This window comes from Hevea brasiliensis, chromosome 13, assembly GCF_030052815.1.
Source record: "Hevea brasiliensis isolate MT/VB/25A 57/8 chromosome 13, ASM3005281v1, whole genome shotgun sequence".
NCBI lineage: Eukaryota > Viridiplantae > Streptophyta > Magnoliopsida > Malpighiales > Euphorbiaceae > Hevea > Hevea brasiliensis.
This window is the reverse complement of record NC_079505.1, coordinates 80,249,566-80,265,983: the sequence shown is the minus strand read 5'-3', so window position 1 is coordinate 80,265,983 and position 16,418 is coordinate 80,249,566. Positions and strand designations below refer to the sequence as shown.

At 34.9% G+C, this 16,418-nt stretch overlaps 3 protein-coding genes across 5 annotated transcripts in view; 2 read left to right on the top strand and 1 right to left on the bottom strand.

Moving 5' to 3' along the window:
* Positions 1–770, top strand: part of LOC110639187 (uncharacterized) — a 28,512-nt gene extending 27,742 nt beyond the window's left edge. For both annotated transcript variants that reach the window (XM_021790024.2, XM_021790025.2), the window contains one exon: positions 368–770. In XM_021790024.2, coding sequence (XP_021645716.2) covers positions 368–508 — 141 coding nt within the window. In that variant the 3' untranslated portion in view covers positions 509–770. The remainder of the gene's footprint in view (positions 1–367) is intronic.
* Positions 771–1,961: 1,191 nt separating this feature from the next.
* Positions 1,962–4,116, top strand: LOC110639205 (dolichol-phosphate mannose synthase subunit 3). Of its 2 annotated transcripts, none has more exons than XM_021790059.2 (4): positions 1,962–2,181; positions 2,530–2,663; positions 2,756–2,863; positions 3,681–4,116. In XM_021790059.2, the coding sequence occupies exons 2-4, from the start codon at positions 2,562–2,564 to the stop codon at positions 3,738–3,740; spliced, it is 270 nt and encodes an 89-aa protein (XP_021645751.1). In that variant the 5' UTR covers positions 1,962–2,181; positions 2,530–2,561; the 3' UTR covers positions 3,741–4,116. The 2 variants fall into 2 exon arrangements, with proteins under 2 accessions (XP_021645751.1, XP_021645749.1); XM_021790057.2 differs by having other exon boundaries at positions 1,965–2,181; positions 2,525–2,663.
* A 198-nt stretch (positions 4,117–4,314) lies between these two features.
* LOC110636238 (uncharacterized) lies at positions 4,315–14,789 on the bottom strand. The gene is made up of 8 exons (XM_058132428.1): positions 14,302–14,789; positions 11,940–13,517; positions 9,083–10,897; positions 7,249–8,331; positions 6,337–6,441; positions 6,099–6,188; positions 5,302–5,412; positions 4,315–5,221 (listed from the first exon to the last, which is right to left on the bottom strand). Exons 1-8 carry the CDS (start codon positions 14,359–14,361, stop codon positions 4,688–4,690), a joined length of 5,376 nt encoding a protein of 1,791 aa, XP_057988411.1. The 5' UTR covers positions 14,362–14,789; the 3' UTR covers positions 4,315–4,687.
* Positions 14,790–16,418: the final 1,629 nt, after the last annotated feature.

The following is a 16,418-nucleotide window of genomic DNA, read 5'->3' as shown; positions in this document are numbered from 1 at the left end:
CTCAATGTGTTCAGGACAGATTCTGTCAGAAAGATATTTGTTTTTATTTGAGTTATTTGCAAACAAAAGTAATAGGAAAGATTTGACTTAGACAATTGAATATCTACACATTCTTTAGCCTAAACCACAAGCATGTATCTTACCTTCACCATCTGCTTGACATCATTGGATAGCTTCAACCTTCTATATTCACCATGTCTATATGCTCCTGTTATTTTGGTTTTCTTCTAGCAGGATTTTCCCTCTCTATTTTACTTCATCTGTAGTTCTTTTTTGGTTTCTTGCTTGTAATTTTCTTTATGCTCAGGTCAGTAAAAGCTTTACACTAGTATTTTTTTGCATACTAATCTGCAATAATCATTTCCAGGGCCTACGACATTCTGAGATGCAAGACGATGTAGTTGAAGATGAACTTTTTGTCAAAGTTCCTGGAAGTGCCTATTCTGCAGAACAAGACACATATCCTGAAGGCAAAGACTTGAAGACGTATTCATTAGAAATACAGTGAAGAAGAATCTGCATACAGCAGCATTAAATTCATACATGTGGCACCATTGATTCTACCTGTCCCATTTAATAATAGCTTGTGTATCCTTCCTTAACATGTAAATTAAGCTAGCACAGGTTTGCAGCCTAGCTGGCTTGCAAAATTGGAGTAGAAACATAAATGGCTTGACAATGATTTGAACAATTCTGCTCTATATTTTTCATCATGGCAATGCCTTCTCAACCTTGTTATGTATTTAGTCAAGCAGTATTTTAACTAGTAACTAAGTTGTTCCTTTTCTTTCTTTCTTTTATTACTATTTTTTGTGTTTTTCTAATAAGCGTAGATGTTAAATCTATCACCTCGCTTTATATTTTCAAATATTTTGTTGTTAATTATACGGTAAGGTCCTGATTGATTCAATTATTTTTTTGTCTTTTCAAAATATACTTTCAGAGAGTAAGGCATTTAAAATGGTCAGCATCAAACTAAAACATTAGAGGGATCACAGTTAATTGAAACCTTTTAAATTAACTATCTATTCATTCATTTTTAGATTTTTTCGGTAAATTCAATTAAATATCATCAATAAAAATTTTTTTTAATAATGATAATTTTTTTAATATATACATGTATATATAATTTAAAATTTAATTTCCAAAATACAATAAAAATCACAATTTAATTCTTTTATTTTATGAAAAATAAATTTTTGAGACATGTTTCTGTTAATGAAATAGTGCTTTGAATTACAATTTATTGTTAAGAGTTGAAAATAATATTAGTTTAATCATTACATATTTTTTTTAACAGTTTAATTCCTATAGTGTAATACTAGCAATAATTTAGTTTCATAACTTTGAATTCGATTATGGTTAATTAATAGTGAATTTTAATAGAATTATTTGTTAATAATAATATAATTTAAAGATTAACTTATTTCTCATAAAAAATTAAAGGATTAAAATGTAATTTTCATTTGATCTTAAAAACTAAATTATAAAATATTCAAAAAATTAAATATAATAATAGTTTATAAATATGATTTAATATTTTAAAATGCTACCTAATTAATTTAAAGGTTAAATATTATTTAGCCCTTTAATTATATTAAAATTAATTATTTGATCCTCATATTTTTAAAAATATATGATTTAGTTCTTCATATTTGATTCTATCAATTATTTAGTCTCTTTATCCATTTTTATCAATTTAATCATTAATCAATGAATTAAAAAGTGATTAATAAAAGACAAAAATGTTAATAATAGTAAAAACTTAGGAATGAAAATATTTATGATGATAAAAATTGAGTCAATGGTAAAAGTTTGAGGTAAATACAATGGAAAGAAAACCTAGGGACTAATTAATATAGTTTTCAAGCAAAAATATTAATTTTAGTATAATATAGGTACTAAATATTAATTTCCCTTTTTTTTTTCAATCTTTAACCGCTGTTGGATTTTAATGGTTTCGGGTTTTTCAATTCTTTCGTCAAAAACGTGCGAATCGCGCACAGCTGTATCAAATAGATCGTAGAAGCAAAACAACCGCCTTAGGATCGAATTCCAGCCCTAGAAGATCAGAGAAGACCTAACATTGCACCCCCTTCTCAACTTTAGTCCCTCTCAGAGCTGCAAGAAGTCAAGATCCCGTTTGATTCGCCAACTTACCTTTTACAAATCTTGCATGTGGTATCGATTTTTCTCTTTCTTTTTATTTTTTTTCATACCCGTTTTGTTGATTTCTCTTATAAAGATCGATTAATGTTTAGGGTTAGCATCCTTGTCTTTTGAGTTGATTGGATGCAAGTGTCGCAAGCGCATTGCTTGATTTGTTAGCAGTTCATTCCTGTAGTAATCCAATTAAGCACTAAACTTGTATAGGAGCTTTGGACAGCAAAAAGATTGATTCTTGCTGTAATCTCATAAGAAAAAGACCAACTTTTTGAGAATTTAATGTCTAAATTAACTCTTACTGTTCATCTTTGGTTTTAATGTATTGCCCAAATGAGATGCTTCTTTTAAAAATGATCAGGACAGAGCTGTGTTTTTCATATCTTATTACCTGCCCAATGAAGCATGTTGTCAAGATTATGGCCTTGCTAGTGGCCATTTCTTCCATTTGGGTTGGCCTCTTGCAGACCTCTATTATTCCTCATAGCCATACTTGGTTGGTAAGTCATGTTTAAATTTTGTTTATCCGCATGTTTTTGTTTATTTTTCTTGCTGCTTGGGCTGACCTGGCTTTGTGACTCCTTCTTTTCAGCTACCCATCTATTTTGTTGTATCGTTGGGTTGCTATGGTTTATTAATGGTTGGAATTGGTTTAATGCGATTTCCAACTTGCCCTCAAGAAGCACTACTATTGCAGCAGGTATTGTACTGCTATTCAACTTTATCTTGTGGGCTATTATTGATTTTTTCCCCATTTAGTTGGAAAGATGCAGCTAATCTGCATGTTTTTTTGTCCAATTTAAAAGATTCTTAGATGGTGATTTGTTACTTTAGACTTTATCTTCACAAACTCTGCTTGGTCTGTAATTCTTCCAATGAATCACAAGATGGCACTTGCTTTCAATTCTATTGTATATTACAAATGCTTGACAGTTTATGTCAACATGGCACCAAATATCTCAAAAATTTATTGCATGCCAATTGGTGTGTAGTGTGTACATCTTGATTCCAAAGAACCACCGGGATTCCATGCTAATGAAGCATATTATATAATATGGGTGCTGACTGTGTGATACTAGAGATGTTGTGAGCCCCTATTATGCTCAAATGGTTTATTACATCTATACAATTTCACTAAATTTAAGATGGCTTTGCTTTAAATCACTCAGCTTTGCTTTAAATCACTCAAGTGAAATATTATCCACTTGTTTTCATGTCATCTACTTGTTTAGATACAGATAAATAAGCATTGTGACGAGTGACCATCTATGGTTTTTTTTTCCCCCCAACTTGTGATAATATCTTTTCATGACTCTGTCTACAAGCATGTTCAATTGTTGAGTGACCTTAATAACATCTCTATGTGTTGTATTTATTTTCTTATAGCACAAAGAAGTTTCAAGAATCATTAGTTTTTTTTTATAGGACTTATCATAAGCCTTTTTTGTAGTTAGAAAGCAAAATTTTCTATATTCTCTAAGATTCACGAATTTATAGCTTTTGTTTTATTTTGGCAGGACATCATCGAGGCCAAAGAATTTCTAAAGCAAAAAGGGATTGATGTTGGCTCGGATTGATGAAGGCACATAATTTCAGGTTTAGACAGTTAATGGCAAAACATCTGAAAGCTTTGAGCAATCTATCGGTGCATCAGAATGCCAACTTTTCCTGTCTATTCAAAATTTTTTCAAAGAGTTGCAATATTAAAGCTAATTAAACTTGAGGTTCCACAACGGCTCCTGGACATGTATGAAAAGATGGATTTTATTGTTTCCTCTTTTCTCTCGCTTTTTTCCTTTTTAACTAATGGGAATTGAGAGTTGTAGCTATTACTCTTATGTGAAGTTATACGAAGATGAACATCAAAACATGATTGCCATTCTTAATTAACTTTTGTAACATTTACAATTCTTAGCGAACATTCTTATAATATTTGTTAAGTTCAATCTTTTACTCTCTTTGTAGCCTTATAATTGATGAGACCAGTCAGCCAAAGATATTTTAGTGTGATTTCCCTTGACATTATTTCTATGGATGCCTACTAATTACTTTCGGAACATTGGCAACACCAGACAAAACTAAGGCCAAGTAACACTTACCGGCTTGCATTTTAAGAAGGCAGATATAGGAGCGTTACTACTAAAATCAACATCAGCAAAAGCAAAGCCTTCATACAGAAATCGTTGCTCTTTGAACACTGCGTGCTTTTAAATAAAAACTTGAAAATTAAGCAACTTTATAAAGTGATGAGCGTTTTACAAGTGAATATTACCTAAATTCTAGTCAATCTTGATCTTGGCTTGTGTTAGTACCAAAATTATTGTTTCCTCTGCCACAATCCAAGATCCAGAAGTTGCCTTCATCAGTGAAATTAGGAACTTTCCCATTTATGAATGGTCTCGGCTAATCATTCTGCCAAATTCAGACAAAACCCCACCGATTAATTTAAGTGGGATTATGTCCCTCAAGGCATAGCATGTGCAGCAATATCTATATAAAGATCAAGAGTTATGCCATGGTTGAATTAAACTTCACCCGCACTGGGGATGCCTGCTGAAAAGAACTGCTCTACTCTGTCAATGAAGCTACTAGGGAACCTAGAATGCAACATCACAGAAGTTTCAGGAGCCAGTGGACTATGCTTCAAGGCCATTTCTTCACCAATTTTTGTTGCTTTACAATCTCTTTGGCTTCTCATCTTGCTGCCTCTGACAGTATTTCCTAAAACACTAGCTTTCCCCAAAGACACCCTAGTGCTTTTGGTGTTGTAACGGTTGGATCTCAATGGAATATCACCGTGAGATTTTTTCAGTTCAGAATTCTGCTGATTACTTTCGCCAGAATCCTCAATTGGCAAATTGTCCAAAGTTTGATTGGCTTGAACCGCCAGTGAAACATTTTTGCAAGACATTAACAAGGAGAGTAGCATATCCATACTCAATTCTTGCAGAACCACAGACTTGTTCTGCTCACACCCATAACAGGCAGCAACCAGCATGCCACCCAAAACCGGCATCAGCTCAGGATCACTGAAGAACACAAATGGCAGATCGCATACCTGCTTTCTTCCAGGTAAACAATTAAACTTTATCTATAACTTTTTGTTAGGTAAGAACATTACTGTTACTTTTTACTGACCTTGTGAAGAATTGTAGGACTCTTTCCCCACCGGAGGACAGCTTGATTTTCAGGGTGAAACAAGGCAAAATAACCAAGAAGCAAAAGAGATTCAAGCAGCAGCAACCCAACCTGATAATTGCAGATAAACTTAGCTAGATGCAGATAAACTCAACTCAACTAAGCCTTTATTCCAAAAATTTGGGGTCGGCTATATGGATTCGCTTTCTCCACTCTAAACGATTTTGGGTTAAATCCTCAGAAATGTGTAATACTTCTAGGTCATGTTGTACTACTCTCCTCCAAGTCAATTTAGGTCTACCCCTTTTTTTCTTTCTATCTTCTAACCTAATGTGCTCTACTTGTCTAACTGGAGCCTCCATATGTCCTTAGCTAGATGCAGATGCTCCAGAAAAACATACTTCATAAACAATTGTATGATAGTGCAACTAAAATCATCACTCTTCCCATTTTAACCCAAGAAATGTGTCTTAGCTTCCTCCAAAATAATTTGTTTCAAATTCACATCTACCATAGATCTAAAGATTGCTCACAGATCAGTTAATATTCTTGCATATAATTTTCCAGTTGAAGGCTCCTAGGATTCCTACCATTGATTGAATCATGGATTCACTACATTTATGCATGCATTAGAATAAGTGCAAGAAGATTCTTCACATTTATGTATTCTGTTTTATGGGACAGTTATTCATACATCAACTGACTAACTATATAGCCCTCTTTTAGTCTAAGATAAAGCAGGTTATATGGATTTATTATGTATGCATGAAGTTGAGAACTGTGGCACAAAAAATTACCTGGTCACTAGCTACTTTCCATTTGCTAGTGCAATGAGAAAGAAGAAAACTCATCAAATGGAAAAATTCCATTTTCAGATCTGGCCTAGCCTGTGAACAATTTGGGAATACAGGGACTAATTAGTAGGAGGAATCTTAGATATGCATAAAATGTTGAAAGAAGCCCTATCAAATCATCTTTCAGAATCAGAAGGCACTGCCATTTATCTAAAAGCCAATATAAGTGAAATTAACGTACTAGCATTCTCTGCATAAATGAAATATCCAAAAGCGCCAAATTGTTCAAAACCTTCAGCACTCCAGTTGCAACCTCTTCAAAATTAGATGGAAGGACATATGAACCCTGAAAAAAAAGAAATATTTAGCGATTTGTAATACGTTTCACTATAGAGAGCTCTGTCACAAGGTCAGCATAAATAAAATTACAAAAATAATGTAACAGGAAAAAACACTTGACATCCATGAGAAGTTCACATACTCCAAATGGGCTATTTGCACTTGTCACATTCCAAACCTTCCATTTGAGGACTTAATGCCTGCTTTCAGAAGTAAGTTTTTATTTTTTGTCATTTGCTTTTTTACTATTTCTTACTGAAGTAACATCCAATATGATTGGGTGCTAGTTAACCTATGACCTCTAGGTTCCAAAGTGTTCTCAAGTAGTTCTTTCTTAATCATCTCTCCCTCAGCCACATATGTACAAAGAAAACCTTCAGCGCCACAAAAAAAAAAAAAAAAAAAAATACAACGATATGGATAAACATCTACCATTGATGTCAGCCTACTGAAAATGAAACATCTATGATCTACCAAAATGAACATGAGAACATAAAATGACATCCTGAAAGAGAACAAGAATCCTCACATTGAACACACACGCTACTAGCATGGAATCCTAAAAGAGAACATTAAAAAAAAAAAAAAGTAAAAGATAAATTGTAGCAGACATTCATGAAAATAAATAAAAAAAATATAATAATAAAGATAACACCAAGCTCAGTTTTGACTAAAGTAGAATATGACAAATGAGAGAACAGATAAAACTAATAAGAGTCTACATATGCAAAATTCCCAAGAGCAGTCAAATATTCACTAAAAAATTAGAACCAACAAGGGTGTATAGATATATTGGCATCTGGAAACAATTTACCTGCTCAGAGGACAATCTATTGTTTGCCTGCAATAGCACGGCTGTCAGCAAAGAGGGAAGACTGACTAGTCCAGTTTCAGATATGGCAGAAAGAAGAGAAGATACTGGCTGCTTCATACTTAAAATGTTATTATTCTTTTGCTCTGCACCAATGTTGACCAGGTGTTTTTCATCCTTCTCCTCAATCAGAAATTTTTTGAATTCATTCGAAACGTCTTTCAAGTTAATATCGGCATCATTCAACTCCGCTGAACTATAAGTTGGCTTCTTTTCACCATCTTTGCCAATGGATAATGACTCATCACTCTTATCTATACTACATGATTCATGTACTGGTGTATCCTCTGATACATCTGGAACTGCACTACCATTTAATACAGATAGTGGAGGTCTGCATTCTTCAGATGTCATATTTGCAGTGGAATATACAAAATCAGCAACATCTGCTGGCTTGGCTTCTTGATTGTCAAATCCAAGAACTGTTACTATTGGAGAAGATTCCCAGTCAATGGAACTATAGGTTTTAGGTCTGTATGTTAAAACGACCAACAGATGTATGCTTAAGAGAATAGAAGAAGGGAATGGTGATCCTTCCACTTGAGGCCTGTCATAAAGTGCAAAAAGATCTCGCAACCGGTGAATAACCTGGTAAGCAATCAATAACTCCAGCAAGCCATCTTGCATTTGGAGTTCCCGTTCATCAGAACTTGTATGACCAATAACAGCTCCAACGATCCATAAGAAATTATCCAGTACTTCAGAGATTGACTCAAAATTTTCAACTGATGTTTTGCTTGATCCCAGGTTGGTAATCCCAGGGACATTTAAAGATGCTGCAATCTTTATATAGTTCTCAAGGGCAGTAGACAGCAAGGGGATGATTGGGGGTAAAAGATTTTGTGCTAGAAAATAACTCCGATTTGCAGGTACAGAAAGGACTACTCGCAAAAGTTTTAGAAGGTGTATTGTAACCTGGCAAGCTTCAGGTTTTGATGTATGAGAAGCAGGCAGCGCAGAGGCAATAAAATCAAGCAGACCTGCTTGTCGAGAAGCCTGCAGCTCAGGCTCCTTTCCTTCCAAAAACTGATTCACAAAAGCATTTAGAATGCAATAAATTAGATATTCGATATAATTTTTGGCAACCCCTTGTGAAGAAGTAAAAGTAGAGAATAACATAGAAGCTGGTAATTGAGAAGCCATAAGCCACTGTCAACAAAACATTTCAGCATGAAATACATCAGATTACAAGCTTTCATTGATGTCCTGCTAACATCTTATATGACCATTAATGATTACTACAAGAAATTGACTACAATGCTACAAAAATATGACAAGGGCACAATTACTACATTCATATGATGCAATTCACTATGAAAGTAGTAAATGTTTCCAGCCAATGAATCCTCAAGTGGTAAATGTTTCCAGTCAATGAATCGTAATGACGAAAGTAGAAAGTTGTAAACTCATCACACAAATGATGCACTAGCCAGTAGCCATGCAATTTGCAATTCTGAGCTAAATAAAGTTGTTTTCTGATATTTACCACCACAGATTCAATCAAAATGCCATCAAAAGCGCCCCAGGAATATGTTAAGGCATGGAAGAGAAATTAGAGCAAGAGACAATTCTGAATACTACTATAAAACTCAGAGCTTTAAAATCTTATTTCCTGAAACTATATTCAGTGCAGATTTCTAAACTTTTGAGCATCATACACCCTGGTTGTCTGAGCATTCAGTATAAATGACTTTCATATGTGTTTGAAAGTGTGTGTATTTGATAAGAATTATTCAAGTGTCAGTGTGCATGTGTGTGTAAAGCAACAAACAAGTACCTTGATCATCTCAGCAGTAATTAGGCCTATGCTTGCAGCCCCTTCTTTTCTTGCCTGTCGAAGTCTTTGAAGTTCATGAAGCCACCTCCCAAGTTTTGCTCTTGCAGTTGCCACTGCAGTTCTATATCCAATACCAGCATTTTCAGAACCAACTAGAGGCTCAGGAAATTCATACTTCAGAGCCATAAGTCTTTGCCGAATCTTCTTAATCCGTCGCTTCAGTGAATGCTGCAGCGTGACATTTCCTGCAGCAAGAGTAGAAGTAGAATCTCCTGTACCTGTAACACTGTTTTCTTGATACACTTCACCACTGATAGTTGGTGTAGATCGGCCTTGGCCTTCCTTGTTAATGGATCTGCGCAATAAAGGTGAAGATTGATCCCTGAAATCCATAGATGCTCTCTCCCGTATCTGTTCCAGGTAAAACTTACGACGTTGTTCACTCTCACTAAGTCTCTCAGCTAATTTCTGTGCCAGCAATTCAGCTTCTTCTTGCTGGGCTTTGGCACGCTCCTCCCTCCTCCGAAGCTGTTCAATGGCCCTTGCTTCACGAGCTGCACTTGATGCTTTGCGTTCCTCTTCTCTTCTAACTTGAGCCTCTTCCTTTTTCCGCTGTGTCTCAGCAAGACGCTGCAACTTTTCAGCTTCAATAAGTTTTCTTCGTTCTAAAACAGCTTCCTCTCTAGCCATATCTTCTTTTTGTTTTGTTTTTATCACTTGAAGTTTTTCAGCTCTCCTCAACTCAGAATCATGAAGTTTCTGACGCAACATAAGCTTCTTATTTTCTTCATTCAAGGAAGTAATAAAACGAACCTCATTAACTTTACTGCTTTCATCGCCAGCTCTCCTGACAACTTGAGCTAGAAAAGCTTCATGTCGAGATTCACTACGCTGGTGGCGAGCATACATTCCCTCCCGTAACTTCATAGTGCGTACAGCCTGCCATTCATTTACTCGATTTAATTTTTCAGAGGTACGCTGAAGCTTCTGAACTCTTTCATTCTCCAACTCACTTCTAATCCTCATAGCCCGTGCATGCTTTTCTTCTGCTTCCTTTTTCAAATCTAAACCAGTTTTCTTCTTCTTCTCAGGAGACATAAGTTTATCATGCAAAATACGTGCACGCTCAACACTTTTTCTGCTCATACCTGGTGAATGTGATATGCGGGATGAGACACGGAAAGGAGATGAAAGTATGTCCTCCCAATTCCTCTTCTCCTTCCATGCATCCATTGATTTCCATGAAGCAGAATTTCTCTTTTCCTTATCTTTTTCGGAAAGTGGAATCTGTTTCCGAGGGGGTTCAGTGGGTTTTGGGTTTTTCTCAATGGTATTTTCAGCCAAATTTTTCTCTTTCTTATGAAGTTGCTTGTCTGACTCAGATTCTCTTTTGCTCTTTCCAGCACCAGAGGCAGCAGAAGTATCTCTAGAAGGCAGACGAGACATATTGATATAGGATGAGGATGAGTTATGTGAATGAACATGACCATTTTGCACAAAGTTTACTTTATTGGACCTGCCTAATTCAACATTCCGCTTCTCAACATTCAAACTACCCTGAGTGAAATCTGAACCTCCACTTTGTTTCCTTGATTTTATTATTGAATCTCTAGCATTGAGTATCATATCCTTTTTACCTGCTGATTTCCTCACATTATCATCAGATACATTTTGGTGATTAGAACACTCAAGTACCAGGGTTTTTCCATTATTGGCTGGAAGCGTGTTAGCTCTTTCTTGTTGAATTTTCTTAAAAGCCTCCAAAGATGAAGATAATACCTCTGCTCTGTGAGGTGAAGTAGTCATTCTCCGAACCTGTACTGAGCAAGAAATCACTAACCAATTTCATATGAGAGCTAGTGAAAATAAATATGCTTTTAGAATACCTAGCATAAAAACATTAAGCATTTCACTTCCAACGTTAGAAAAGAGAACATTTTGATTACCATCCTCTAATTGACTAGTGACTACTTGCCAATAGGAATACATAAATCATTCCACTAGTTACCACCCTCTAACTGAATAGTTACCAGCACCAACAAACAGAAGTCAAGCCTATAGAAGTAAACGGGAGCACAAATTCACAAATCCAAGTGATTAAATGATGCACAGTAAATGCAGGCTTTTTTAATAACAAGCTGCATTGAAACAAGATGGATGCCACAAGTACAAAGGAAACCAAAAGAATTATGAGGATGAATTCCGCCCATTACTGATGCACAATGAAGATTTACATCTGCAGGCAGATGCAGACACCACATATAAATCATATTATATATCTTTATTAAATTAGAAACTGAACACTGTCAAAACCTGAAAACACTCAAAAGAAGAACAAATAATCAAAGAAAATCAATTCCAGAAGTAATAAAAAATACATTAAAATAACATTTTATCTTAAAATCTGTTTTATGATTAACTATTATACTTTCTTTATTTTCACACTAATTTTTCACTTTTTAATTAAAATTTATCTACGGTAGAAACTACTTTCCTTCTATCTATGTTTTCCTAGGCTCCAAATTATAGCAAGAATTCAGATTTGATAACTGTCAAAGAATTTTCATCTCAGAGACTCAGACGTAGTAGAAAACTAATATTGACAATATTGATAATAAGAACTGCATTATATAACTCCAGTGGAACTTCTCCTTTAGTCAAAACAGAATAGAATTGGAAATCATTTCAGTTTTGATAATTTCTTTAATTTATTTATTATTCATTGCATGAAACAACCCCTGCCCTCCTGCCCTTTTTACTATCAGCCAAATTCTAGCATTAGATTTGACAGCGCCTGTAAGTAAAGAATTTGAAATTAAAATTGTCACATTCATAAGAAAAGTAAAAAAGCATTTACCTCCCATGAGAGAGCATGTGGCCTGCGATGGTCAGACTTCAAAGGAACTGGAATCCCATCAAATGATTGAGAAGAGGACTTTTTCACAGTCTCAAACTCCTGCACTCGAGTAGTCAGTTCTTTAAAATCAGATGCAGCCTCCTCAAGAACAAGAATGGCCTCTTTCATTTGCGCCACATCACATTCAAGCTCACAAAGAAGATAAAGTTCATCTACAGCCCTGTTGAGATTCTCAAACAGAAAGCACCAAAGTCGGTCCCTGAACCTTTCTTTGCTTTCACCTGTGTCACCTTCTTCAAGGGGGTTCATACTCTGGGCCTTCAACAGTTCATTTTTTTTTTCAGAGTCCTCAGCAGAAACTGTTACTCTAGATTCTCCTGAAACTTCAGGTCCATGCTTTTCACTTGCAAGTGACTCAATATTATGGGCAGCTATTGCTGGATTTGAATTCCCATTTATATCAGATACTTCAGATATTAGTGTCTCATTTACCTCAGATATAGCAGGCAACTGAAGTTTCACCACTATCCCAGAATCTCTGGAAATTTCAGGATCACTTTTTTCAGGTAGAAGAGATTCACCATCCAGAGGAATCAGCACCGTGTCAGAATTCCCATTTGTAACTGATAATTCAGAAGGTTTTGACTCATTTACTGCAGATGCGACAGGCAACTGAAGTTTCACCACAATGCCAGCATCACCAGAAATTTCAGGATCACACTTTCCAGTAAGAATCGACCCACTGTCCCGTGGAACCACTGCTAAATTCCTACTTCTAACTGATACTTCAGAAACTTCTGAATCATTTACATCAGAAACAACAGCAGGCACCTGAAGTGTCAAAACTATCCCAGCCTCACTCGATTGACAAGTAGAACTTAAATAAGTATCTATTGGTTCAAAATGTTCACTATGTTTTTCCTTGCTATTTGAAACATCATTTGGACCAATCATGTCACTCATTTCAATTATGTCCTCCTTATTGGGGGCAACAGTTTGATTAGGAAAAATATCTACATCTACAGATGTTGTCATCAGTTTGTTTTCTTGGAGGTTGGTGCAAGAACAAACTTCAGAAACCATAAGACAACTGTTCTCAAGCTTCCCAGCCGCTAAATCATTACCTCCAGTATCAGCAAATTTGAAAGCAGCTCGAGAATTATTATCATGATGCATTACCAAAACATCATCCTCTAGATCACCCCATTTGATTTTGGGAAACACATCAGGCTTCTCTGTATCTAATATTTTCTGAATATTTCCACTTTTAGCACTGGAATTAGTACCAGACAACTGTGGCGACTTGCCATCTTCACTGTCTTGTTTAACCACTGCTTTATCAGTGCAGATGACATCATTTTCGTTTTCATTTGACACTAAAGCAGAATTAGCAACATCATCACAGTCATGTATGGATAGATTTGCTCCTGCCTTTGGAATCCGAGATCTATATTGTCCACACAAATTCCCACTTTTTTCACCCAATGAGGGCTGATTAAGCTGAAAACCAGAACTATTTTTTCCTAAAAATCCCCCGGACCAACTCTTCATGGAAACCTTTGCACTACTTCTATGCTTCTGGAGGAAAAATTAAAAAATAAATAAATAAAATTATGCCCATGGACAAGCACGCAGCTTTATTTTATTTTTTTTATTTGGTACTCCGTCTTAGAAAAGCCACAAAGTCATGATATGTATGGTTCATAAATAAACATGATGATAAGTTACTGCACAAAAAACCAAATACTTCAAAAATGACTTCATTAGAGAAGGCACAGACTGACAGCAAAATTCACAATAAAAAATAGGTTGCAGAAACCCCTTATCATTTAACAAAACAATGAGGTCATGTACTTGTTGGATGCAGGATCACTAAAAACATACATGCAGCACACTCCAGTAGGAAAACAGAGACTCCATTAAACATTTAGTTGTCAGAGGAGCTATCTCTAGGGCCCGCTTGCCGCAGTCAGTGATGAGCGAACTAAGCAACTGTTGACCAGTACTTCACAACTCCTTAAACCAACTCATTGAAATGTGATCACAACTAGTTTTCAAAATTGAAATTTGATATTCTTTTCCTAAATAAACAGATAATCATACAGTTAACAAAAAAAAGCACATATTTTATTACCCTTATCTAACTTCAGTGTTTGTCAAAGAAATTAGTATATATAAGAATCTACTCCATCCTTCTTGAGGACAAAACTAACATAAAACATAGGACCCAGGATTCAGTTTTTTTTATTTATTTATTTTTTATTAACAGTCTTAATATTTAAACATAAGCCAGTTATTAAAAACTAAATTATGAGACATATAATGATGGGAGCCAAAAGAATCGATGACAAAGTAACACCACCTTTTTCACTTCAAACCATCCTGAGCCCTGATCATCCACTGCCTCTCCAATGTTCTCCATCAACACACAAACAAGTTGCTTCTAAGAAGAAAATGAAACCAATAATCTACAAAAGGGTATAATTAGATTTCTCATAAAAAGTGCTAAATTTACAAAACGAGAAGTACTAAAATTCTCTCAAATTGTGCAACAAAATGCAAACTTGATTAATCGTTCACGATCACGACGATCAAAATTGAAACGGATAATGAGTAAAATGGAAGATCAACGAGTGTGGAAAAAGCGGAAGACAGGATTGGATTTTTATTTCAACAAATTAGGGGGGGAAATGGTTTGAAATATTAAGGGAAATGGCAGCTCAAAGGTTGAAATAAGAAAATAAATTCCTGTGGAAGCACTAACCATCTAAGTGTGAAATTAGAAAGAGAGAGTGTTTGTGTTAGGGTTTTTTTTTTTTGGTGGGAATAAGAGGAAAGAAGGAATAGAGAAATGTGAGATTTTATACTGTTCCAAAGGAAGAAGATAGCAAAAGTGCAACTCTCTTTTTTTTTTTTTTTTAAAGCCCAGCTTTACCAAACAGTAAATACCAATTTCAAGGTAATAAACAATTTTTTTTTATACTAAAAAGCAAAATTTTACCCTTCTTGACAATGATGATAAGTGATATTACAGATTTTTTTTTTAATTATCTTCCCAAAAGAAAAATAAACCAAACTGAAAATTTTATTCATAAATACTTAATATATACTCATCTAGCCTTTATGTTATTATTTCAAATTAATTATATTTAATTCTTTAAGAATTACTTAAATGGCTTCTTTTTAATTTTATTATATTTTAATTAAAAAAATCATATATTAGTATAAATATGCATTATATTTGCATTAAACATTATTCTCCTTGAAATAATGAGTTTTCAATTAAAATATTTTTAATTTTAGTAAAAATTTGATATATTAAACCTTGCAAATCAGCCGGCTATAAAAACGAGTAAGTTGTTTTTCCTTTATAGTAAATTTTTAAATATTATTTTGTTTAAAAAATAATTAAATTTTAAATATCGTCTCTTCCCTTTCTCAGTATTTTTCCTTTTCTCTGACTCATTATTTTTGCTGAGTTAGCGGCCTCCTTTGCCCCACTCAGGCAGAGGAGGCCTCCTCCTTCTTCTGCCCGGTAGTGAGTTTCCTTCCCCACATCGGGTGGGTTGTAAATATTGTTTTGTTGGTTTGTTGGATGTAGATCTGGGCTACAACACGAGGGATTGATGTTTGATCTGCTGACTAGTGCGTCTTCCCAGCATTGCCATTCCAGCTTTCCTTGTGTTGTGGGTAGGTTTGGCGATTCTCGTTCTCATGATAATACGGTGTTGGGTTCTTTTTTGTACTACAGTTCTTGGTGCTGGGATTAGGGAGGATTTAATTTATATTGATTGACGATAACTCGGGAGTCTTTCTCCCACCTGAGCAGCAGCGGACTCTTAACAGCCATTAAAGCTAAAGAGCTCTGTGTCGCCCTTTCTGTTTGTGGTTCTCCGGCACCCAATGACTCGTGCGTTCTTTTGGTCTCCTAGACTCAAGGCTCGACTCACTGTTTTTGAGGATTGTCTTTGAGGTCTTAGTATCTTGCATGGCCTCCTGCATTTTTCGGTCTTCAAAAGTCTCCGAATTTGCTCAATATACTTGACGGCGGCGCTTACCTTGATCCGTGGCTGCCTTCTGCATGTTTATTTATGCAATAGTTAGGTTTATAATATGGGGTTGGGTGATAGTGGTTTCGGATTGTTGGGCCTTTTTTGAGTTATGGGTTTCGGATTGGGTATAGGCTGGATTTTCTTTAATTGTTTCAAACTTTGTTTATAGCCTGTAATTTTAAGCTTAACTCATGTAAGGTTTGCTTACTTATGAAATACAATTATCTTTCAAAAAAAAAAAATTTAATAAATATATTTAAATAATATTTTTAGCACTTAAAATTATTTAAAAATACATATTATTATCAATTCAACGTTCACATTTCTTCAGTCGAATCAAAGATAAATTCATGTTTAGGACTTACGAGACAAGAAAATATCTTCTTTTGGCGTTGTTCCAATATTCGAACTTAAAAGAAAACACTTG